The 26,389-nt window shown below is 40.6% G+C and overlaps 1 protein-coding gene across 2 annotated transcripts in view; it reads left to right on the top strand.

Annotated features, from left to right (window-relative positions):
• Nucleotides 1-5,159: 5,159 nt before the first annotated feature.
• The window catches only part of PGM5 (phosphoglucomutase 5), a 179,717-nt gene continuing 158,487 nt past the window's right edge, over nt 5,160-26,389 (top strand). Inside the window, exons 1-3 of one of the 2 annotated variants that reach the window (XM_063080437.1) lie at nt 5,160-5,980; nt 20,654-20,749; nt 26,075-26,237. In XM_063080437.1, coding sequence (XP_062936507.1) covers nt 5,720-5,980; nt 20,654-20,749; nt 26,075-26,237 — 520 coding nt within the window. In that variant the 5' untranslated portion in view covers nt 5,160-5,719. The remainder of the gene's footprint in view (nt 5,981-20,653; nt 20,750-26,074; nt 26,238-26,389) is intronic. The other variant, XM_063080438.1, reaches the window with a different exon arrangement.

The following is a 26,389-nucleotide window of genomic DNA, read 5'->3' as shown; positions in this document are numbered from 1 at the left end:
TTTTGCTTTCCAAAAAACGCAATTTTTGCAAGTTAGTCAATTAATATTAAATGCTTTTCAAAGTTGGGCCCAGTGTATGCAAAAGTCAGAAAACCACACCAGCATTAGTTTTGCCTATCAACTCCTTGTGCTGGACTCAGGAGATTTATTAATAGCATTCAATATTCTAGGTATCCCGTAGCTACCTCCTAAAACACACTCTAGAGGAAATGAATATTGCATGTGATGTCGTGCTAGATATTGTGCCAAAAAGATCTTACAGAGACGTAATCCGTACCCACCCTCAAAGATAATACTGTCTGATACAGAGAATAAGAATTATTGTTATTATGGTAATAACAGTGATCATATTAATAACTATTTTGGTAACAATATTTTAGTAATAATTATTACAGTAACAATCATTATTTTAGTAATAGTAATAATCGTCATCATAATAATTGCATCAAACATTCATTAATCCCTTATCATGTGTCAAGCACCGTGCAAGCAATTATCACACATTAGCTCTTTAAATAAGATCATCAACCCAATGAGGTAGATAGCATTATGTTCGTTTTACAGAGGCAGACACTGAGCTTTAGGGAGGGTAAACAGCTTGTCCAAGGCCACACAGGTAGTTATTGATGAAGGTGGGAAACATAAAGATAAAGCCTGAGATGTAAGGACACAGAGACAAGCGCACAAACATTTACAAGAGGCACATATGACACGCACCCTTACACTGTTTGAACATTCACTTAGTGGCCTTACAGTGAAGGAATTAGAGAAGCAGCAAGTTCTGTTGGAATCACCGTATATTATTTCATTTGTTGGGAAACAGGAGGCTCAGTGGAACGTGGTATTTTAGGAGTTGCTTGAAATATATAGTTGACTTTCCCCATTACCAGGAGGTGTTTGTGCAGATTAAAAAGGGAACTAAGGCTTCCACAGAGGACTGCTCTGTGAGATGTTTCCACCTGCTTTTCTGCCTGCTGTCCTGTACTTTTGGCATTTCTTCTGCATTTAGAGTCAATGAGTCAACAACATGTTTTTAGCACTTGCTGTGTGCACAGAAGTGGACTGTGACTCAATGGGAGTATGTAACTACCATGGGCCAAATAGATGTGTGCTTGCCTGCTGCCAGGGGAGCAGGGCAGGGAGGTGGAGGAACATGCCCCCCCCATTCCAGCAGAACTCAGAACTCACTGCTTCCCTAAGGCCACTAAGTGAATGCTCAAGGATTGTAAAGGCGCATGTCATATGTGCATCTTGTGAGTGTTTGTGCACTTCTCTGTGTCCTTACACCTCAGGGTTTAAGTCTTTGTTTCCCACCTTCCTCAGTGACTACCTATGTGGTCTCGAACAAGTTGCTTACCTTCTCCAAAGCTCAGTTTCTGTATCTGTAAAATAGATATGTTATATATATGTGCATATATATTTCAGCTTAAATCTCAAAATTATCAAGGTTTTTTTTTTTTTTTTTTTTTTTAATTGGGCAATTTTACCTGCTGCCTTTTGCAGATTCTGGTAAATTCCTAAATAAAAGCCTGATAGAGATTACTCCTTTAGTGCCCCATAAGTAAAAAAGAGAATCACAGAATGATGTAGCTGGAAGGGACTCTAGGGATCTAAAGTGTTTCATAGAATATTAATGTTCTTGATCTGTTTACAGGTATTTTGAACCCTATAAAAGGACCCCACAGTCAAATAAAATTTGGAAATGCTGAGTTAAAGTTAAGCAGGGTTTTTTCCTGAAGGACAGAGTCTTTAACATGCTAATATCTTTTGTGAATCTACAAGAAGGAGATAAGAAATGCAGTGTTTCAATACTTATTTTACCCCAGATTCTCATTTTGGGAAATGCTGGTCTAGCTGAGCCAGCTAGTACAGTCTCTACATGAAGATGGTGGCCGCCGCCTTTTTGAGAGCAAGGCAGTCTCCAAGGGGAGGGAGGATATATCGGTTGCTCCTGTTTCATGCCAAGAATTCTCAGTGCAATCAATGCCTTTCTCTGGAGGCTCAGAGAAGGCTGAAAGGCATCTCTAGGCCAGCAGGGCTACCCTTGATTGTGACCCGTGCTGCTGAGGAGCTCTGAGCTCAGTGCAAGGGAGTGACCAGCCCCTTAGGATCAGGAAAATGTATTTATCCCTGACCTAGTCCACTAAGGACAAACAAGGGGTGGGGGGAGGGGAGTGTCACCAGCTGTGGTTACAAAGCTAGTCTGATTCTTTTTCCCTAAGAAAACTGGTCCTATGAGGTTGGGAGGAACCAAGTTTAAAAAAAGTTTAATTGATGTCTTTTCTTCAGGACCTCTCAGAGTTTGTAATATGAAAACGTGCACTGTGAAGCTCCAGAATGGGGTTGAGTGTACAGGATTTTGAAAAGTAACTTGGCCGTGAAACTCTTGCTTTGTGCAGGATGTGGGAGTGCTAGTGTTCTGAGGAAAACACTTTGGGAAACACTGACCTAATCTGACCTTCTCATTTTACCAGCAAGCAACTGTGGGGCTCTCAGTTTCCTTTCTCCATCACTGTGACAAATTCATTGGAATTAATTTGATCAAATTTGGGAGTAGCTTTGAAGAGATTTCTTTGTACATTTCAAGGATAATTTACTTTACATATTTTGAGTTCCCATAGTCAAAAGACATAGATTAATTCAACCAACCTTTGTAGAATATCACCTACGCTCCAGTGTACATTTAGGTATAGTGGTGGTCTATAAAGATATAATGTATAATTGTTGCAATACAGGAGATTAGTAGTAATGATAAATATGAGGTTGATGGCAATAATACAAACAGCTAACATATATTGAATGCCTTTCTATTTGTCAGTCACTGTCCTAAGTACTTTAATCCTCCCAACAATTTATGAGGTATTATAATAATCCCCATTTCACAGTGAGGGCCCTGAAGTTAGGAAAGGTTCAGGAATTATTCCAAGGTCACATACAGCTAGAGGAGAGAAGACATGTCTAGACATGAATAGAAAGGTGTATTAGCCATGAAACATTCTTTTTGAGTGATACAAAGTGCTATATGAATTCAGAGAGGAAAAATAGTTTTTGAAAAACTTGATCAGTGAGCATCAAAATGTGGTGGACGATTACTATTTGGGGCCCATCTTTCCTCCCTTGGGGAAACGGCACTCCTTTCTTTGGAGGAACTGTTTTCCTTTTCACTGAGAGGTTCTGACTATATGGTTGGGCACATTGTCTCAAACTGGATTGATCAGAGTCTTTGGGAATTTTGGAATTAGAACAAGGGAAGAAGATTTCCTCTTGAATGGTAAAACTGCAAAATCTAAACTGAGATGTCCATGCCTTATCCCCGGGTCTGTGCAAGGAGCTGGGTTGTGGTTGGGAGAAGGACGGCCATGAGAGGCAGGTGCTGGGAGTGGAGAGATGGAGTCTGGAGGGTGTCTGGTCATCTTGGAGCTCAGGGATTGCCTTCTCATTTTCTTTACTGGGGCAAAGGACTTACTACACCTCTTCTTCTACCAGGAATAATTCTGTCCTTCTTTGCAAAATGCAATGTCATCAGAAAGTGATTGAAAAAGCCCCACACCATAGAGATGTGCACAAATCCTTAGAAGTATCGAGGTTGTATTTGCTGCTAAGCCAAGACTCTTTCAAGCCTATGTTAGGAAATTTATAGGGGAACAGGCTGTTGGAGACTGAGGAGAAACTAGAGGAAAACAAACAAACAAAACTCCAGCCCCTCAAACCATTCTTTTAAAAAATTAATTGACAAATGATAGTTGTACAGTATATATTTATGGGGTACAATGTGATGTTATGATGTGTGTATACAGTGTGGAATGATATACTCGAGCTAATTAATGTATCCATCACGTCGAAAACCTATCTTTTTTTTGGTGGTGAGAACATTTGAAATTTACTCTCATAGCAATTTTAAAATATACATTATTATAAACTACAGTCACCATGCTGTCCCCTAGATCTCAAAAGACTTGCTCCTCCTATGTAACTAAAACTTTGTACCCTTTGACCAATATTGCCCCATTCCCTTCCCCCAAACCCATTCCTTATTGCTTAAGAGAACGTTTCCTCATCATGCTTCAATGATATTAATAAAAGGGGGAGGGGCAATACAAGAATTTGGACAGACTTCAAGTGTCATCCTGGCCACTTCCTTGACTTCACAAAAAGGCCCTCTTTTTCCCATCTGTAAAATGGGGACGGTGTGAATACCATTCCACTCCTTTTCTTTCAGCCTCCAAAGGAAAAACAGACACAATGCCTTTTATCAATTACAAACCAGTATATGAGTGTGAGTTATTACTCACAGTTATCTTACTATGATCTTTATAACCTCACAGTAAGTCGACCTCACTCCCAGGAACTGGACAGTATTTGCGAAAGGAGAAGCAGCAGGAGATTTTAGGACAGTTGCCTGAGTGGGTGCAAAAATGCCTTAAGGATGATAAAAATAGAAGCGAAAATAAGAATCGTTTCTTCCCTCTTTGGTTTTATCCATTTAGTCCCTTCTCTCTTCACTCATTTTCTATGGAGAATTTCTTGGTTTCAGATTTTAGACAGCTTTTATGGACAGAAGGCAGAAAATCTCCAGTCCCTGCAGAGAGGACGCATGTGAAAGAACCTAGCACAGGACCTGGAACCCAGTTCTTGCTTCCTTTGGCTTAGTTCAATTCATTCCTGGTAGGACATTAAAAAGAACTGTAACTGCCTCCTATTGAAAGTGATTAATCCGGGGAAGAGTTCAGCAGTGTGGACAAATACTGGAATAGGTCTGTTTCTTAGCAGGAGCTGGGTAGGGAGGGTGAGAAGGTCTAGAAGAATAAGAAAATATGTGTCGTCTGTGTTGCTGCTGTTGCAACCAGGACAACAAACAAGGAAAAATAAGTTTTCATACTGCAAAGCATGCTGCCTTAGGGAGCCTGGGGACAGTGTGGACGGCTGGGGCGGGTCCCGTTGGATTGCAGGGCCTGACAGTACGTGATTCCCTGCAACAAATGGTCGTGGTGGGTGTGCGCACACACACACAGACACACACTCAGCGCCCAGCCTCCAATTTCAGCGCTGGCAGAAGATAACAATTCTCAGCTCGCCTTTCCAGGGTTATTTTTGGCTGGGGCTATTCTGATGGCAAAAGGTTTCAGCCCCCTCCCAACTCCCTCCCTGTCCTTGTTCAAAAGAGAAACTTGTGCGCGTTCGCTGCTCACTCCCAGGGAGACCCGGAGAGAGGGCTGCGGCTGGGCGGGGAGAGGAGCCGGGGTGCGAGCGAGGCCCCGACCCTGATCACTCTGTCCCCACCCCCGGGCTATCTTCTTGCGGAGGGTGTGTGCGCCTCGGGGTGAAGCGATCGCCAGGGAAGGCTGGGGCCAGGCGCGGGAGAAGGCGTCTCCGGGCTGGGGGTCGCTGGCACTGAAACCGGGCTTTGGGGACATCCCGAAAGTGAGTCCAGCTGGGGGAAGAAACTGAGAGCACCTCGGGCGCTCCGATAACAGCGAAGTTGGGCGGGAAAAACTTTCCAGGAAGGTAGAGGCCACACTCCGCCGGGGCGGCGAGGGGAGGCGCCGAGAGGAGGAGCGGTCGGGGCCGCGGGAGGGCGCAGGGCGCAGGGCGCCGGCCGCTGGGGAGGGTCCCGGGCGCGAGGCGGAGCCCCGGCGCGCCGCCAGGCTGGTGGGGGACCCGGCGGGCTGCAGATTCCCTCCGGCTCCCGGAGCCGCGGCAGGACCGGCCAGAAGGCGCCATGGAGGGGAGCCCCATCCCGGTGCTGACGGTGCCCACGGCGCCCTACGAGGACCAGCGGCCGGCGGGCGGCGGGGGGCTGCGGCGACCCACCGGCCTCTTCGAGGGTCAGCGCAACTACCTGCCCAACTTCATCCAGAGCGTGCTGTCGTCCATCGACCTGCGCGACCGCCAGGGCTGCACCATGGTGGTGGGCAGCGACGGCAGGTACTTCAGCAGGACGGCCACGGAGATCGTGGTGCAGATGGCCGCGGCCAACGGGGTGAGTGACCCGGGCGCCCCTCGCTTGCCGCCGCGCCGCCGCCACCGCGTCTCCTCGCCCGTGTCCCTGCCTTGCCTGCGGGGCGCATTGGCGAGCCCCCGACCACACCCGGCTCTGCCACTCCCCCACGACCTCTTCCTCCCGCATCCCGCCACCGCCGCGGGGACAGCTTCCCCGCCGGCGCACCCCGGACCCGGTTTCCATCAGCATCCCCCACCCCGAAAAGCATTAAGAGGTCCCCGCCCGTCTTGGAGCCCCCTCGGGCGTCCTGAACCTGCCGTGTCCCCTGAGCTCCTCCCCCACCTGCCCACGTCCCGCACCTGCTCCTTTTTCGTTTCGACGTTCTCTTCCCCGTCCCTTTTCCTTCCACCGCGGCTCCCGGTTGTCCCGTCCGCGTTCACTCCCCACCCTCCGCACCCAGACTTCTTTCGTAGGTTCCCAGCATAGTGTCCTCCTGAACCCTTTCTGCAATCATCCTGTTCCCCCCTAAATATTGGTTCTGCCAAATTTAACAGTAATGTTATTTCAGAACAGACACACACACACACACACACACACACACACACACACACACACACACACACACACACACACACACACACACACACACACACACACACACACACACACACACACACACACACACACACACACACACACACACACACACACACACACACACACACACACACACACACACACACCAGTGTTGATCCCTGAAATATTTGTTAAGAGTGGACCCTGAAGGTTTTAAGGTTTTAAATGTCATTGGTTCGTTAACTCAGTGGAGTAATGATTAATTTGATGAGGGCAGGGGATGCATGGGTCAATTTGGTGCGATGCAGCTTGTGCGCTCAGCTCCCGGGAGGCATATCTCTAAACGGTCTGAAATGAGATTTGCGATGGCTTTTAAAAAACAATTCCCAACTTCCCTCCAAGATGCCGTGTGGCAGTGACAGCATTTCACGCCTCTTCCCTTTCAATCTTCATCCTCATTTCCTCTGCCTTCTCCCACGACCTCTGCAGTCTTCTTTTGCAATCCGAATTTGCAGACCTTGGGTTTTTCTCTTTCTGCCCCTTCCTTCCTACCCAATAACCAGAAGCACATTTTGGCATATCCCCTTCTCTCAATTTCCTGTTTCCCAAATCCAGCAGTCTCTTATGGACGTCTACAAGAGGGATACCTAACTTCAGGGGTCTCTGAATTATTTGTGGCAAACATTGTCTGAAAAAGTAATGTCAGCCTTTTTAATGCGACCAGACCCACACACATAGAACTCTTCTTTAAATGAAGTCTCTTGCAGATGTATAAATGAGTGTGAACATCTTTAAAAGTGAAACTAAACAATTCCCTGGCATGTGGATTCTGTTCCCCTTTCCCAACCATCTCCTTTTAATTTTCTCACTTCGTATTTAAAACAAAAATCTTTAGGGTTGTCCATGTTTCACATCTGTCTACTATGGTTCTCCCTTCTCCATGTTTCAGGGATCGGGAAAGAGGATGTAATATATATATATATAAAATAATAAATAAATAAATAAATAAAGAGGATGTAATACATATAATAAATAAATAAATAAATAAATAAATAAACAAACATATATATTTATTTATTAATTATTTATTATTTATTTATTTATTCATACATACATACATACATACATATACCAAAAGCAGTTGGGAGAAATGGGCCCGTGGTGTTGGGGTGGGTGGTGGAATCGTGGTTTTCGACTCCAGCACACAATGATGCTGGAGACACGGGACTTGCGTTTCTCTCTGGCTGGTCACTTGAGATTGATAAAAGTTGGCTAGAATCAGGAAGTTGGAGGGAGGTTGACAAATGGACTTTTACTCTTGTCTGACAAAGCTGTTCCCACAGAGTGATGGAGAATAGTGAGCCTTGGGAGATCTATGACAGCATTCATACTCCTTCCTGGGCCAATTTTTCCAGGGGATGAGAGAAACATAGCCTGTCCAATATTTATTATGAGTCAGGAAATTTTTGAAGCTATAGCTGTGGATTTGCATGGGCAAATCATTATGATTCATTATTTTTTGACCCACTTTACTGTAAGGACTTTTTAGCCTTTTACTTCGGTTGGTCTTCTCTGATAAACACATTACACTGAGTGGAGTTTATTTTAGGAGATAATTAGCATATGTTAATATATGCTTAAAATAAAGTCAAATTTAACCTAGCAGTTGTTATGAAGGACAGAATGATAAATTGAAATCAACAAAGAAGCACCAGCTTCTAAATGTTATGAACATACATTCTACTGCTAAGAGAGGTGGGCATAAATAAAAGGAATGAAATTCTGAAAAGAAAGTTTTTAGGATTTCAAGCAGCCAACTTTAACCAATCTTTCCCTCATTTTGTTCACCTTCTTGCGGGCTTGTGCTAAAGCAAAGGGAATTGTCAGAAGACTGATAATTTTGCTTATGATTATCCGGTGCTCTGAAAGGACCAGATAATTATAAGCAGAATTGGTCTCGAATGATTGAAAATCGATAGGAATGCACTTCTCTCCTGACTTTGCATGCTGAGATGAACTCAGGAATGATGAACTTTGATTCCAAATGCTTTGCTTTTTTCACAAACAGGCTAGAAAAATAGTAGAAAACTAGAATATACTCTCTCTAAACTGACACATCTGGGTGGGTTGTATTCTCTCAATCTGAAAAATCCTTGTTCTGATTGAAAAAGTTAATTTTACAAAGCAACTTTCTATGAAAAACTATAAGTTGCTCTTTGGTTATCTAATTTCTGAAAGAGAACAGAAGTATGAAATTTCTAAAATGAGAAACTATATTATTTATGTTTTAGTATCTCATAAAATTTGAAATAGTCGTATTTTAAATATATACCTGTATAACTTGGGTTTTAAAAAATTTTATTATAAAATTATAAAATTTCCAAACTTTCAGAAAAGTGGGGAGATGAGATTGATAACATCTGTAGGCCCATAGCCTAGACTGTAAATGTTTTGCTATAGTTGTGTTATCCTTTTTTTTGGCTTAAGTATTTTAAAATATATGAAAGGAAATGACATTTTACTCCCAAATTCTTCAATATGGATCTCTAAAAAAAGAACATTCTTCTAGATAGTCATAATCTCACCATCCCAAACCAAATAAAAATGGTTTCTTTATACCAGTCGTTACCCAGTCCAAGTTCAGATTTCCTCAATTACTCTGAAATGTCTTTTATAGCTGGTTTCTTCAAACTAGTTTCTTCTAATTAAGGAATACACATTGCATTTGTCTGATATCTCAAGACTCTTTTAACATAGAAAATACCTCCCTCTTTATTTACTTATTTAATTGTTTGTTTGTGTATTTAATAAAATTGACTTGTTGAAGAACTAGGTCAGTTGTCCTGTAGAATGTTTCCCCTCCTCAAACTTCCTATTTGCTTTTTATGGTGTCATTTAACTTTTCACTCTATCCCTTTTTTCTTGTTAACTCGAAAATAGTTCTAAAGGTTTGTCCTAGTCTGTTTGGGCTGCTATAACAAAATACTGTAAAAACTGGGTGGCTTATAAACAGCAGAGATTTACTTCTCACAGCTCTAGAGGATGGGAAATCCAAGATCAAGGCACCAGAAGTTTTGGTGTCTGGTGAGAGCCATCTTCCTGGTTCATAGAATGGCATTTTCTTGCTGTGCCCTCACATAGTGAGAGGGACTAGCTAGCTCTCTGGAGTCTCTTTTATAAGGGCACTAATCTTAAATGTGAGGGTTCTCACACTAAAGGCCTTATCTTCTAATACCATCACCTTGGGGGGTAGGATTTCAACATACAAATTTGGATGGGACATAAGCATTCATCCCATTGCAAGGCTTAAATAAATTCAGGTTCAACTTTTTAAAAAATACAATATAACTTTATATGTGATGGTGTGTATATGAATGCAACATTAGTTGTATCATATCAGAAAAATAATCTCTGGTTGTCCCATCATTAGTGATGCTGACATGATTGCAATATCAGTATTGGGGTCACTGCCTATATCCTCCATTATTTTCCCCCTTGGCTTCAGCTGGTAGCCTGTGGGGTGAACTTTGTATCATGTCCATATTCAGTTCCTTATAAACCTTTACCTGATTGTCTTAGCATTCACTAATGATCCTTGCTGGAGTCAGTTGTTTCATTAGGGGTTTCAAAATGGTGATTTTGTAATTCTCTAATTCTATCTACATATTATAGGCTGGAATTTTTCTATAAACTGAGCATTTTCCTCATCACCAGGCTATTTGGTTCTCTTGAAACATAGTTCCTTCTGGAAAGAAAGAATGTATGTTTATTTAGCTCTTTTTTTAATTACCGATTTTTGGAGTAAGGATTTGGTGAAATAGTCACTTCCACAGGTGAAAAATGAATTTCTTTTTGTTTCATTTTTGCTTGTTTGAATATCACTGTGGGTGCTTGGATTTTTATATTCAGTTTGAATAGATTAGTGAATAAATGAGAAGATACTTTTTACCTGATTTTGTAGTTTTTATGTGGCTATGTGAATTCATGTAAAAAATCTCCAGAAGTATTTAAATTTCCTTTTAAAGATACAAACTATATCATACTATATAAAGCAAAAAACAAACCAAAACAACTATGTACAAAGAGAACACAGGGTTATTTAAATGAGTTGTGATTAAGTTCAGTTTGTAACCAATTAGTTTTTGATTCTGTTTCTATTTCTATCTGCTTCCAAGTGCCTTCAGTGATTTAGAGCCTCTATGTATCAATTTAGTGTAATCTCTTAAAAAGTTTAAGAGCTAAAGGCAATATAATGGCTGCAAGAATGCTTTGCCCTTGTCTAGGTAGATTCACCTAAGAGCAATCTATTTCTCCTCTTTGTTCTGATCTTCTTTATTAGTACTAAACTACATTCAGTATTGGACAGATGACAACACTGTGTCTGTTTTAAGATGATTAAGACTTTTAAAAAGTCATCTGTAACAACACTGTCCAACAGAACTTTCCCTGATGATGGAAATGTTCTATGACCTGCACTGTCCTAGCCACTAGCCATGTGTGATTATTGAACATTTGAAATATAGCTAGAAGAACTGGATTTTGCATTTAACTTAATTTTAATTAATTAAAAGAGAAATTTAAATAGCTACAAGTGGTTAGTAGCTACTGTATTGGACAGTACAGCTCTGTAATTTAGCATTTAAAATCTGTTTATTTTCAAAAATGGAATCAGACATTACTACCGAAAGCAATCATAGGTTAAAGAAAGGTAAATCACCAAATACTACAAATATACATTTAGTAAAACCAAACCAGAGTTTTCATGTGGTAACCATACCCTGTTATGATTTTAGCCTTGGAAATAATGAAGTATGGTGGAAAAATTCCTGTATTAGCAGCCTGGAGGCTCACCCTCTCTTCCTACCTCTGCCATACAAGTTGGAGGAAAGATGATTTAGCCCCTTGAGATACCTAGAAATCACTTGTTTCCTTATCTATAAAATGGGTATGACGTCATCACTGAATTATCCTGGGAATCAAACGAAGCACTGCACGTGAAAGCACTTTGTAACATCTATAGCACAAAGAAATGTAAAGGAGTATTATTATGACCAGCTGAATATATCCCAGATCATTATGACTTGACCATACATATTGAATAAAGCCTGTAGTGGGACCCTTGGCAAACAACTAATAGCTCTGTGGCAAGATTTTGCCAAAAGAAAATCTTTTTTGACTAGTCATGTACTGTACTGGCCACATGGTGATCAGCAACGATAGTAATATTAGCATACAGTGAGTTTACAGAATTCTAGAACTTCCCAATGCCTCTTGGAATCTTTTCGAAGTTGAAGCTGAAGTGCAGTAGCATGAGAAAGTTTGGATTAGCAGGGGACATGGGAGTGTCCTCCAGAGAGACACTTGCACTTGATATCAATTGGTCACAAAAAGCTGGTTGCTCCAAAGAATGAGGATACATTGGCCTGGCATTTACTACAACTACAACTATTTGGGGAACAAACCTTGGCGTGGCCCCAAAGACAAGGAACATAGATTTGGAAGTGAAGAAAAGTGGGATGGGGTGGTGGATGGAAAGTAGGGAGGGCAGAAGGAGGAAGCGAGAGAGGGAAAACTGTGCTTCAACATCTAGGGCTTCTTTCCTGGAATGGATCTGAAAGCCTGGGTTGGGTGGCTTAAGATCTTGTTTCTAGAAGGGAAAAATAACTGGGTGGTGATTGCTCCATATTTTCTACTGGTGTTCACTACAGAATAGGTGAAAGGAATGAACTACTATGATGCAGACATTAGGGAGGGCAGGTTTGTGATATTTTAGAAAACCCTAAAGAGCCTTCCATGACTCTATCTTGTCTCCCTTCCTGAACCCCATCCCTGAGTTGTGAAATTAGGTAACATATTATGTGAGTGATAGCAAACTTTAGGGAGTCCACAGCTCCATCTGTCTCCTTGTTTGGATCAGTTCATTCTTGATACTTTCAGCCTCTATTCTTCATTCACTCTTTTTATGGGGAAGTAAAAGGAGTTGGAGAGGTTTTGAGAACAGCTGGGCCCTCCCAGTTGCTGGGGTGGTTATTTTAAGCTTTGTTTAATGTGTCCAGAGACCCAAATGGCATTTTTAACTAAGCTGCTTTATTAAATCTTGTGATAAAGCATAATGATGTTTATTGAAACTGTAGACACACATCAGCAGCATTATGTATGAAACTTACCCTAAGAATTTTTTATAAAACATCTGTTCTCTTTGAGACCATTGTGAACTCTGGAAGTTAGCTAGTTTCTGCACAGACTTGAGGACTAGAAGTTGGAACCCACTTTTGGAGAAGTCCAAGTGTAAACATTGGATTCATTGACCTTAGCTCTCATTTTGGGGGGGCCTTGACACTCTTTTGTTAGACAACAGTGAAAGAACAAGCACTATAACAGAATTCGATCAAGATTATTTGGGAATAATAGGTAGGTAAAAAATAGGTCTAAGTCTCCAGAGACTTTAAAATTGAAGCTAGATAGCTAAGGCATCAATGTCCTGCATTAGCCTATAGCCTTAAGAGTTAATTTGCAAACACCCAAAATTTGTCCAGTGTACCCTTACTGCTTATACTTGTGTAGCCAAAGAAAACTTTTTAGGTCCTTTCATCTTAATTGACTCTCTTAGTTATGAATAGGAAGGTATCTAGAATATTCATGACTTGTTAAATGAAAATCCACATTCCTTCGTCTTTAAATATCTTTCATCTTAGACTTTTAGTTACATCAACTTTTAGAGTAATGTCTGTATGTATGAACAGAAAAATTTCAGGATCATTCAACACCCAAAGTTCTTTTTTTTGGCCTGAAGTTCTAGAAGTTTTTGACTTTTTCTTTTTCTTTCCACATCTGTACTAATGGGTATTTTTTACAAATATAACATTTTAGTATTGCCTTTCCACTGTTTTCTTCTAATAAGAGTCCTGGTTTTTAGCTAAGGGTATCTAGTTTTGTATTTAGGGGGGTTCTAATGGAAAGAGAAAGGAATCTGAAATCAAAGGACTAGAGTTTATTCTGTTTGACAAAAGACCTCACAAAATACTGGGAGGGGAATTTTACAACAAATGGCTAATATCTATAATATATAAAAAGTTCTTCAGAATCAACAATAAAATTCAAACAATTTGTTTAAAAAAAAATTCAAAATACCCAGTGTTGGTGTGGGTGTTGAAAAATTGCCATGTTTGTACCCTCTTGGTGGAAGTTAGATTGACAGAACTTTTTGATCAGATAATTTGGCAGTACCTATCCAGATTAATAGAGTACTTGTCCAGTAACCCAAGAATCCCTTAATCTAAGAATCTATCCTGTAGATTTTCCAGCACAAATGTGCAAAGATCTATGTAGAAGAATATTCACTGCAGCATTTTACTAAGGAAAAACTCATAAATTATGAGTTCCATAATTTATGACACAACCATAAAATAGACACCATTGAAATCCAAAAATAAAGGGGGTAGATGTATGTATGAGAAATATGTGAATGATAGCTTGCTAGATTTTTAAAAAAGCAATTACTGAAGCATTGTGTGTAGCGTGATCCTGCTTTTGTGTATATAATATAAGCATAGAAAATAGGGTTGGAAGAACATACTCCGAACAGTCAATACTGGATATATTTGGATGTGTGTGTGTATGGTTGGGGGCGGGGGTGAATCCTTTCCTTTTCCACTTCAGATACTTCTCTTGGTTGAAAAAAAATCATACATATAAAAGCATTGTTTTCATAATTAGAATGCATCAATAAAGAACAATGAAGAAAAAAGGAGAAGCTCTGGATCTGAATTACGGTGCTACCATTTGCAACTTGCATGACCATGGGGAAGCCACCTAGCCTCCTGGGGTTTGTTTCCTCATTTATAAAAATAGGGAAAGTAGTACTACTTGCCCCACATCTTCCAGGGTTGTTGAGAGGATTGAATGTGGTAATGGGTTATAAGAATTATGTATTTATATAACATAATTATTACCAAACTATTTTGCTCTGATTAAAATAAAAGAAGGGCATGGGCATATGTGTTTTTTAGTCCTAGTAGCTTTACTAATGAGAAGGCACCTGCTGATGAGGTGATCACACTTGCTTTGGTATGGCGTCACCTTGACTTTTGGCATTCCTCCATGCTACTGGCTAAGGCTGGGGTGGTGACTTCTGAAGCCATGATTCCCCACCCTTCCCAGGAAACAGGCATGTGTGTGTGCACACAGTCACAGTCATGTACACAAAATCACACATATACACACACTCTACCACATTACGAAAGGTGGCAGCGGCTGCTCTGGCACACACTTTAGCTCAACATAAAGGGCTTTTCGGTGTGATCTGTGTGTTATCCTGTTAAGAATGAGCTGGAGCAATTCCATGCTTTTCCATCTTATACCTTTTTGAGGTTCACGCTGTGTTAAGATCAACTCCAATCCCTGCCATGCTTGCCCCACTGTCCCCTACTGAGGCCAAATCTTAATCTGCTCATTTCATGAGGATTTTCAGACTTAATGGACTGACTGGGCCATGTGAGAGATTACTGAGAGAAACAGACCAAGCAGAGGCTAAGAGACTCCATGCTAATCTGCTGAGTAGTCTGAAAATGCACAGCTGCGCCAGCTCGCGACGCTTTAAAGTATTTTGGCAGGATGTATGTCAAGGGGCCTGTTCCTGCAGTCCTGCTGAATGTTTGGTTAGGAGGCATAATCTTTTTTTGGACAGGATCTCCCAAATGTAAAGTGACAGATGCTAATGTGGAATATAATACAGAAGTCCCAGGTTGGCTGTCATAAATAATAGTAAATTGTTTAATCTTGCTGAGTTGTAAATCTGTGATTGCCAGAGGTCTTTAGTTCACTGGAACATAATATAAGGGGTGGGGGGACTTAGCAAATGGGAAATTACTATCTCCTAACCAGACAGAAACTGGTCTGATGGAATTTATTTAATAATCCATATAAATGTATTTTAATTGACTGTGTCAACTACACAGAGAAAACACATAGCTCTAAAGAGACTGAGTTATTTTTGTTTTGGGATATATATATATATTTATTTATATAAAGAATATATATTCTACATATACATATACAATTTCTGTCTACCTATAAAGGTGCCAGATGGAAAGTATTATTAAGCATTTAGATAGTTTATTGTATTAGTCCATTTTCTGTTGCTTATGACATAATACCTGAAACTGGGTAATTTGTAAGAAAAATGAAATTTATATTCCAGTTTGGAGGCTGGGAAGTGTAAGGTCCGGGTATCACATCTGGTGAAGGTCTTCTTGTAGCAATGCAGGGTATCAAATAATGAGGGCTGGGTGAGAGCACTAGTTAATGTGCTCACTTGCTCTCCCTATAAAGCCACCAGAGACACTCCCTGATAATCCATTAAACCACTAAAACATTACTTCATGAATGGATTAATTCATTCATGAGAGCTTAATCCTCATAATTCAATCACCTCTCGAAGACCCCACCTTTCAACACTGCCACATTGGGAATCAAGCTCCCACATGAGCTTTAGAGGGACAGTCATTCAAACCACAACATATATCAAGGAGCATATGTATGTGCATGTGGGCACAGCCCTCCTCCCCTGCCCCCTTGCCCTGACCCAACTACATCTTCTTCTCTGGATATATTTAAGAAGAGGATAGAAAAGAGTCCCAAATTAGAAATGTTTGAAGACTACATAGAACTAAATATTTCCAAATGACCTATGTTTCTGTGACAATACATAGAACTTATATTGAAATTGGATGGACCAAGAGGAAGAAATATAAGCAGTGTAAGTCTGACTATTGCAGGCAGGAATCTAGCTTGCAAGGACAGCTTTGAGCAGTGAGCTGAATGACCTTGGTAAGTTAGCAGACCAGCCTGGTATGTACCAGGGGGCAGTGCCAGTTACATGCATAGATGTGGACAATGAAAGAAAGAGATCCAGGCCAGGACAAGGATGAAGATGTGTGCCTGTCACTTCCTACCATGAACTTCAGCAGCTTCTTAGTGATCAGATTTATGCTTTAAAAAGAAAGACATTATAGTATGTAAACATGTTACAACCGATTGCTGCTTAATTATTGGCAAATTACATCCAGTTTCATTTATACAACAGTGTAGGTTTAGTCCTCAAACATTTTTTAGTTTTATATATAAACAATTTGAGGTGAGATTTATATTGACCAATAAACAATAGTACATACTATTAATGAAAAACTATACAGCTATTAAAATCATGTTGTAGAACAATATTCAGTGACATAGAGAGAAAGACTTTAGGGAAGAGCTAGATATATGAGGGGACTTCAAAATGTTTGAGGAAAAATGGAATTAAAAGATAACAATAAAAACTATAAACTTTGTTTCTCAGCATAAGCTCTATGAAAGTTAAGACACTTTTGTAAGAGATAACACCAGCCATTTAATCCATCCCTAAAGAACTGAGTGTCTTGAGAATTTAATCATGTCAATGCAGTCTTTCTTATATTATTAACTGAAGAAAAATGGATCCCCTTTAAAGACTTTTTAAGATTAGGCAACCAGAAGAAGTCAGAAGGAGCCAAATTAATGATTTTCCATTGAAACTCTCACAAAATTGATCTTGTCTGATGAGAAGAATGAGCAAGAGCATTATCGTGGTGGAGGACTCTGTGGTGAAGCTTTCCTGGGCATTCTCTGCTAAAGCTTTGCTTAACTTTCTCAGAACACTCTCATAATAAGCAAATGTTATTATTTTTTAGCCTTCCAGAAAGTCAACAAGCAAAATGCCTTGAGCATCCCAAAAAACTGTTGCCATGACCTTTGCTCTTGACTGGTCTGCTTTTGCTTTGACTGGACCACTTCTACCTCTTGGTTGCATGGCTTTCTTTGTGCTTTTTCTTCAGGATCATAACTAGTAAAGCCATGTTGCATCTCCTGTTACAGTTCTTCTAAGAAATGGTTCAGGATCTTGATCCCACTAGTTCAAAATTTCCATTGAAAGCTCTGCTGTTGTCTGCAGCTGATCTGGGTGCAACAGTTTTGGTACCCATCAAGTGGAAAGTTCGTTCAACTCTAATTTTTCAATCGTAATTGTGTAAGCTGAACCAATGGAGATGTCTACGGTGTTGGCTGCTGTTTCTGCTGTTAATTGTCAGTCCTCTTCAATTAAGGCACAAACAAGATTAATTTCCTGACCAATTGACATGAGTGGTCTGCTGCTGTGAGCTTCATCATCAACATCATGTTGTCCCTTCTTAAAATGGGTTATGCGTTTGTCAACTACTGATTTCTTTGGGGCATTGTCCTCATAAACTTTCATAAAGCATCAATGATTATACCATTCTTCCACCCAAGCGTCACCAAAAATTGGGTCTTTGTTCTTGTTTCAATTTTAGCAGAATTTATGTTGCTATGATAGGGATTATTTTCAAACTGATGTTTTATCTTTCTAAGTGCCTCAAACTAGATCCTGTTCAGACATGTTATAGCAACTTAGTATGAGTTTATTTGGGTGCAAAAAAATTTTGCAATACTTTTTCATAATAGGCATTCTCCACCAATTTTTGAAGACCTCATATTAGGTGAATGATGTAGGCTACACAACAATCTCTTTTGTAAAAACATATACATATACAAGTGAAACAGAGATTAAAAAACAGGACAGACAAAGGCTACAAACAAATACTAGTCAGTGGTCATTTTTAGGTGATAGGATTACAGATGATGTGTATTTTCTTCCTTATGTGTACATCGTAAATGTTCAAGAAAAGAAAAAATAAACATATATTTTTTGTGATTCGAAAAACATTCCAAGTTAGTAAGGCAACGATGACAACAACAACAACAATTCATTCAATTACTAGTAAATGACACCAGCAAGGAAGGTAAGTGAAATGTATTGAGAGTTAATTGGATGCCAGACACTGTGAACTGGAGCTTGGCTATGTTTCTTCCTTTCAACTTTTATCATGTGATCTTTTATGTATTTTAGATAACAAAACTGAGATACTGAAGAATTCAGGATCTTGCCCAAAGTCACATAGGCAGTAGGTGGCAAAATCAGTTTTTACATTCTTTTCCATTGGACACCAAAATCTCAACTTGTCACTGGTCACTCAACTCTACTTTCTTCACCCAAGTAGATGCATTTGGACATTTGCAGTCCTTATCTCGGTATCCAGTTGGGGTGATTACCCAGTAAAATGGCAGTAAGTGCGGCCCTTTCTTGTTTTATTGAGTCAGGCCCTATACCTTAAGGTAAAGATTTCAGAGCATTTTCCAAGCATTGAATTATCTAGTTACCAGGAAGGAAAGAACTTGCAATTTTTACCATTACCATTTTGCAGCTGGGAAAATTAAATTTCCTGATCTTCTCAATGAAATCTTGAGGACTGGGTGGACTGATTGAAGAACAGAACTTGGGCCAAACTTCTAGATGTCTGTGACTTTTCTGCACTTGTTTAGACATTAGGAGTTGGATGTGAATTCATGTTGGTTTGCTTCTAATGAACTCTTATCCCTCCCACCAGCCCCTGAGTGTGTAAAGACATCCAGGAGTGCAGGAAGTTGAGGATGAGTTCTGTTGCTCACATCTGGTCTCCATCTAACAGAGCATATGACTGCACAAATATCCATGTGCAAATGGAGAAGTCCCTTGATGTTTGGATAACCACATCCATGCCTCGAGTTTGTTATTTCTCGAAATTCCACTAGGCCATATCTTGCTTACCCATGTGTAGCACTACTTAAGGGCTGGCGCTCCTCTGTGACAGCAGGAACTGAAATATTGAAGCCCTGCAACCCATGGCAGCTTGGCCCTGGGCTTCCTTTGTGTGTGTGTGTGTGTGTGAGTGTGAGTGTGTGAGTGTGTGTGTGTGTACTGAGAATACAGGATGCAGGCATTTTTGTGCATATGGCTCTTGACAGCACTTTGTGAATGGACATGGTGGCTGTACAGTCCTGTAGAACATTCTCTGTGAACCATCAAGGAAGTTTCTGTTTATTGCTCTCTTCACTTTCTCTGATTCACTTTGGGAATTACAGGGAAATGACACAGTGAGCAGCGGATATTGAAGAATGTCACACTTCCTTTTTCTTTTCCTTATAATTTCCTTTTAAAAGGAATTATAAAGGGTTAGTCTTATTTAAGAGCTCACATGTGAAAACAATCCTGCTTTCATTAGTGTTATGTTACTGTGGAAAACTCATTTAGAATCAAAATTCTGCCTCCACTCTGAGATTTTTAGCCTGAGGGTTTAAATTGTACATCTCTGCTCTCTAGGACTTTAATTTGAGCTAATTAGAAACTGAACTCATACTAAATCTAATTTAGAAGAGTAGTTGTTAACTTCCTGGAAAAAAGGAGACTTTAGAAATAAAACCATTAAAAAAATTAGTTGTATGTGGCACATGATGTAGAGGAATAGAAATGCCGGGGAGAATGCTTTTGTGTAAGAAGATGCTCTTTCTGAGGACACTGGTCTCCTGGTTCCCTCAGTGCCTGCTGTGTGGGTGGAGGAAATCAGTTGCATAATTTATGTGAGGTTTAAAGGTAGATGGGAGGCATTGGCATTCCGTTAGAAGGATAGACACAGCGAGGTCATGATTAACTGCATGTGGGAGATCATGGTGACTGTGCCCTGCTCCCTACCATGCACCCCTTCCCCCCAGCATTTAGAAGTCATGATCAGGAAGCAACAAGTTCATGCCGTGCTTGCCTATCCATCTGAGTGTTTGGGGAAGCATGTGCCTCACCTGTGTGTGCAGGGGCCTGTGTGATTGTCTTCATATAACTACCCATGGATCCTGGGATCTGTATCTGTGCACCTCCTATGACCAGGGTGCACCTGTCCTTCCTTCCAAGTGGGAACTGAAGGAAATATTCCTTAGTTGCAATACAATCCATCCAGGTGAGTTCACTTTCTGTAGGGCCAGGTGGGGTTGCCCTTCCTCCAGCCAAAGCCAGACCCTATGGTGCAGGAGGTCCAGCAAGGGGGCAGCAGAATGCCACAGCTGGGCCTTCCCCTGGCTGCAATCTGGGCTTCACCCAGGAATAAAAGTCAGATGTTGCCAGTTTCAATGCCATAAACTAAACCAAAGCCAATTGTACTAATCCATTTTCTGCTGCTTATAACAGAATACCTGAGACTGGGTAATTTATAAAGAAACAAAATTAATTTCCTACAGTACAGAGACTGGGAAGTCCATGGTCCAGGTGACACATCTGCCTTCTACTGGATGGGGCTCTCTACAGTGTCCTGTGGTGACACAGGCAGTCACATGGCAAGTATGGCAAGAGCTCTTTAATGTGTTCACTTGCTGTCCTTATAAAGCAACGAGCGCTGCTCCCCAACCCGCTAAACCATTAACCCATTACTCCATGAACGGATTAATCCATTCGCGAGAGCGTGGTCCTCATAATCCAGTCACCTCTTAAAGGCCCCCCTTTCAACACTGCCATGGTCTGTTTTCCCACCCTCTTAACACTGTTACAGTGGGGATCAAGCTTCAGTGAGTTTTAGGGCAACGTTCAATCCACAGCATCAATTACGTAAGTAGACCATCTTTTCCTTGCAAGGTAGTAGTCTGCTACACTGACGGTGGGTAGTATTTCTAGGACTTTTCCAGAAAGTAAAATGTTAGGTTAAGGGATAATCTGCTATCTAAAAGATGAATTCTAAATGTTGGAGGGAAGTGTGGGATTTGGGAAGATAATAGCATAATCTGTGTCATGTTTATTACCTTTACGAAGAGCTTTTCTTTATATAATCTCATCTCAAGTGAATTTTCACAACCCTGTACCCTCTCAGCTTGGCAGATAAAGACACTGAGCCTCAGAGAAGTTAAATAATTCACCCTATGTCAGGGGTAGAGTCAAGATTCATATCTAGGCCTTTAAATTTTAATTGTTTTTTCTTTATATGACCGGGCCTCCAAAAATTATATTTCTTTAATCTATTACTAGATCTTGAAAGCCATACTTTTTCTGATGACATTTGTCTTGGGCTAATTGGGAGAGGGAGCTTAACAGAAGAGGAGACACAGACACATAGAGGAAGAAGTGATATGAAGACGAGGCAGAGATTGGAGTGATGTGGCCACAAGCTCAGAAATGTGGGGAGCCACCAGCCACTGAAAGAGGCAAGGGAAGATCTTCTGGACCCTTCAGAGGAGGCGTGGCTCTGCTAACACCTCAGTTTTGTATTTCTGGCCTGCAGAACTAGGATATATTTCTATTGTTTTAGCCACCAAGTTTATGGCAATGTGTTACAGCAGCCTTAGGAAACACACAGACATTTTATTAGTTTACAAATTTTGTGTTAATTTCCTAGGGCTCTTGTAACAAATTACCACCAATCGGTGGCTTAAGACAACAGAAATTTATTCTCTCACAGTTCCGGAGGCCACAGGTCAAAATCAAGGTGTTGGCAGGGCCACACTCCCTACATGCTCCAGGGGGAATCCATGCCATGTCTCTTCTAGCTTCTGGTGGCGGTCAGCATTCCTCAGCTTCCTGGGCTTGTGGCTGCGTCACGCCAATCTCTGCCTCTGTCTTCACATGCCCTTCTCCTCTGTGTGTGGCTCCTCTTCTGTGTGTCTATTCTAGTTAATACAAGGTGTTGCCTTTTCCATGATGGAAGTGGTCCAAATTAATCAACTGGTTGCCAGGCAGCTGGCTGACCACCCCAGGTAGTGGTGCTATATGGGGACTCTGGTTGGTCTCTGCTCCTGGCAGATTGTGCACTCAGCAGTGGCCATAGCCAGGTCAGCCTCGGTGAGTGGAAGTCCGTGTTGCTGAGCCCATGCATAACCTTCCTCCCTCATGGCCACTTTGCTCATGAGCCCGTTGGACAATGACAGGAGTGGTCAGAGAAACAGACTGACTGGTAGCCACAGAATGGGTCATCCTATCCACTTGATTATTAAAATCTTCCTCTGCTGAGGTCACCTTTTGACAGGCATTCACATGGGACAAAAATATTTTTATGATTTTCCATGTCTTGGAAGCCCTGTCACTCACTCTCCAGCATCTTCCCCAGTACTGTCACCCCTTAGATGCCCCTCAGCTAGCATTATAGACAGTTTCCAGCACTACCTCATTTTTTCTGGTATTGATGCATTCATGAGTAGGTCTCATATAGGTAAAGTTTCCAGATATCTATAATTTAAACTTCTATTAATCCTACAATTATAACTAAAACATTTCAGGTTGAAATTTTACTGGAGTGTAATTACTCAATTTAAACTTCTTAAACAGAGTGTACATTACCTTTTCAAAAGAAGACATAATTGAAACTTAATAAGATACATTTATCTATAATCTCCTCTACTTAACAAATACATTGTACAAATTATTTTCTGTATTTTTTCTAAGTCCTTGACCCCAAAGTGCACATAATTTTACATTGTTGTAACAGCATAATAATAATTCCGTATTCTACATTTTTAATTTAGCATTAAAGCATTATCTATGTTCCTTTCCCTATCACTTAATAAAAGGCAGGTTGTCATAGCAAATAAACCTGAAATGTAAGCCTTTTTATTGTTTTAAAAACAATAGGAAATTATTTTTCACTCAGGTAATAGCCCAATGTAGATGATCCTGGTGGGCAAAGGCTCTTGTCAATCCAGTCAGACAGGGACCCAGGTTTCTCCCATCTGTGGCTCTGGCATCTCCTAGAGCCATGTGGTCACCTGTATCCAGCCTATGGAAGAAAAAATAAATAGTGTAGCAAAGAAATTACCTCCTTCCTCATATCCTCAGCCCAGAAGGAACAAACTTTATTTCTGTTTCCATTCTCACCTTAGTTTATCACCCATTGTCAAAATGCATCCTGTGGCCACACGCAGATGTGAGAGCAGACTGGGAAATGTAGCCCCTGGCTAGGCAGCTACCCCTTAGCAATGAGGCTATGCTTTGAAAGGGGGATCATAAATTCTTGTGGACAGCTCACCAAGTCTGCCACAGCAATACAGTCTTCACAATTTTCCCTTTAAATGGCTTAATTAATATGCCATAAGTTGATACACCACACTTTATTTAACAGGTTTTTTATTATTAGACATTTATAAAGATTGTTTTTAAATCTTTTTTTTTAATAAATATCACTGCAGAAAATATCTACATATATATACTTTTCCCCTTTTAAAGATCATTTCTTTAAGAGTAATTCTGAAAAACTGGAATGATACAAAATTATAAATAAAAGTTACAAATATTTTTCAGATTCTTGACTCTCCAAACTTACTACTTAAGGCAAGTGACCAAATTGTATTCATTGCTAAATCTGCAGGGCCTTCTATATTGCCTGTTCCATGGTAGGTACTCAATAAAATGAGTTGAATGACTACATAAATTTTAACAAGAGCATATGGAAAATAATTGATCATGGCTCTGGCTAATAACTGAGTGTAATTATTGTCTTTTGTGTTTCCTGTCTTGATAAATGGCACTACTATCCATAAAGCTATTAAAGGTAGAAAGCCAGGAGTTATTCTTGACTCCTTTTCTCACTGCTCCTGTATTAGTTATTTATTACTGTGTAAGAAATTACCACAAAAATTAATGGCTTAAAACAGCAACACATCCATATTATTTCTTGGAGACAGGAGATGGGTTGTTCTGGCTAGGGGATTCTCATGAGGTCACAGTCAAATGCTGGCTGGGGTTTTGTCATATGAAGGCTTGGCAGTGCCTGGAGCATCCATAGCAGGATGGCTCACTCTGTGGCTGGCAAGTTGGTGCTGGCTGCTGGGGGAGGCCCTGGTTCCTCTCTACATGGGACTCTACACAGGGCTCCTTGAGTGTCTTTATGACATGGTGGCTGGCTTTTCCCAGAATGATAGTCCAAGAGAGCAAGGTGGAAGAATCAGTGTGATTTATGACTTCCCCTTGGAAGCTACACACTATCACTTCTGTAACATTACACTGATCACCCAGATCTGAACTATTCCATGTGGGAGGGGACTGCACAAAGGCACAAATGCTAAGAGGCAGGGACCACTGGGAGCCATTTGGGAGGCTGGCTACCGTAGTGCCTCTATTCCATATTTCATTCCACCTGCATGTTATGTTCATTCTTCTTCCAAAAACATCTCAAATTGAATAACTTCTCTTCATTTGTACTGCCTGTAGCCTAGTCCAAGGCACTATGAACACTCAACTCTGATGACCTCCCATCTGATCTTCCTCCTTCTGCTCTTGTTCCTCTTCAAACTGTTTTTCACAGAGCAGCCATTCATTATTCATTTATCTTTTCTCATTAATTAGCCCAGCAAATATTTATCACGCACTCACTACATGCCAGGTTTGTTCTAGGGTCTTGGGATATAGCAGTCAAAAAAAAAAAAAAAACAGTTTTGGGGCTTATATATAGTGGGAAGATAAACAAATAATGTAGAAAATGTTAAGTGGTAATATGCGTAATTCAGAAAATTCTAGCATATAATATATATATATTTCCTTGGCTGTGGGTTGCATTAGCATTCCTCAAATGAATTATCTGAGAAGAGAGGAAGGGATCTTGTTAAAATACAGATTTTTATTTGGTAGGTTTTGGGTGGGCCTTGAGCATCTGTATTTCTGTCAAGCTGCTGGTTCTTTGAGTTACGAGGGGGTTTGATCACGAAGCTTGGCTGAACATTGTAATCACTTGTGGAGCTTTAAAAACTACTACTAACTATATCTCACCCCCCAGAGACTGCAATATAATTAGTCTGGGATGCAGTCTAAGTACTGGGATATTTAAAAGCTTCCTAAGTGATTCTGATTGGTAGAAACATTTGAGCACCACTGGATTGGGTGAGATTGAAACTTATTTTAAAACGAAGTATAGCGAATAATGCTCTTCAGGGCCATAGAGCAGACTTTCAAAAAACTCAGTTTTGTATCTATGGAAAGAGTGTGGCAACACCCATGAATGACCTCCAGATCTCCATTTAGCATGACTATATAATTTCTCCAATGTCCCCAGCACATGCTGTCACTTAGCAGCAGAAATAGAATTTCTGCCTTCAGGAGAGCAGTCATTCCTGAAGAATACAGTTAAAATATGCCAGCTGATAATGCGGTTGCAGTAAATCAGGTCTCCTTGCTGTGTGAGCTTGTTCAGAGGCAGAGAAAGCAGGGCAAGCACAGAAGCACTCTATTTCTTTTTTCTTGTAATTTCAAGCATGTTTGTGGGCATACTTTGAGTCAGTACCAAACAAAGAATTATCATATTTTACTCCATAAATATATACAATTACCATGGGCCAATTAAGAAAAAAAAAAATTAAAAAGAAAAAAACCCCAGAGCTTCTTGTGTGTGTCAAACTAACTCTTTGGTCATCAAAAGCAGGTGTTTAAACAACTGAAGATCTATAAGGCATATCATATTTACAGGTTAATAACTAACTACTCAATATGGATGCCCCAAATGGTCTTGGAGACATTGGGCAGGAAAGGCAATGCCAGAGCTCACCCCCTCTTCCTCTCCTTAACCCAAAGCCCACTCAATTCCTTTTGTGAGTGACTGACTGTATGTTAGTGGAGCCTGAGGCACTTTCCTGTTGAAATACCTTCAATCCCATGCAACTGGATTTTTTTTTTTTTTCTGGATGGTCTAGATTGGAAGACTGATTATTGGACAGAATGGCATATTGTCGACACCTGCGGTTTCCTGCATTATCAGAAAGATCAAGGCAGCAGGTGGAATCATCCTCACAGCCAGCCACTGCCCCGGAGGACCAGGGGGAGAGTTTGGAGTCAAGTTTAATGTTGCCAATGGAGGTATGTGGTTCAGATTATGCCTTAATAATCATGATTTCTTTCCTTTGGGATTAACATAGTCTTACAATGACCCTCCAGTGGTAGACAAGAAAGGCTGAGAGGAAATAGCTCAGAAAAATCTAGCAAGGTGCCCAAGGGGATAGGACAAAGAG

The sequence above is a fragment of the Cynocephalus volans genome, chromosome 16 (assembly GCF_027409185.1).
Source record: "Cynocephalus volans isolate mCynVol1 chromosome 16, mCynVol1.pri, whole genome shotgun sequence".
In the NCBI taxonomy this organism is placed as follows: domain Eukaryota; kingdom Metazoa; phylum Chordata; class Mammalia; order Dermoptera; family Cynocephalidae; genus Cynocephalus; species Cynocephalus volans.
Note: the sequence above shows the minus strand (reverse complement) of the source record. Positions and strands in the feature narration are given on the sequence as shown.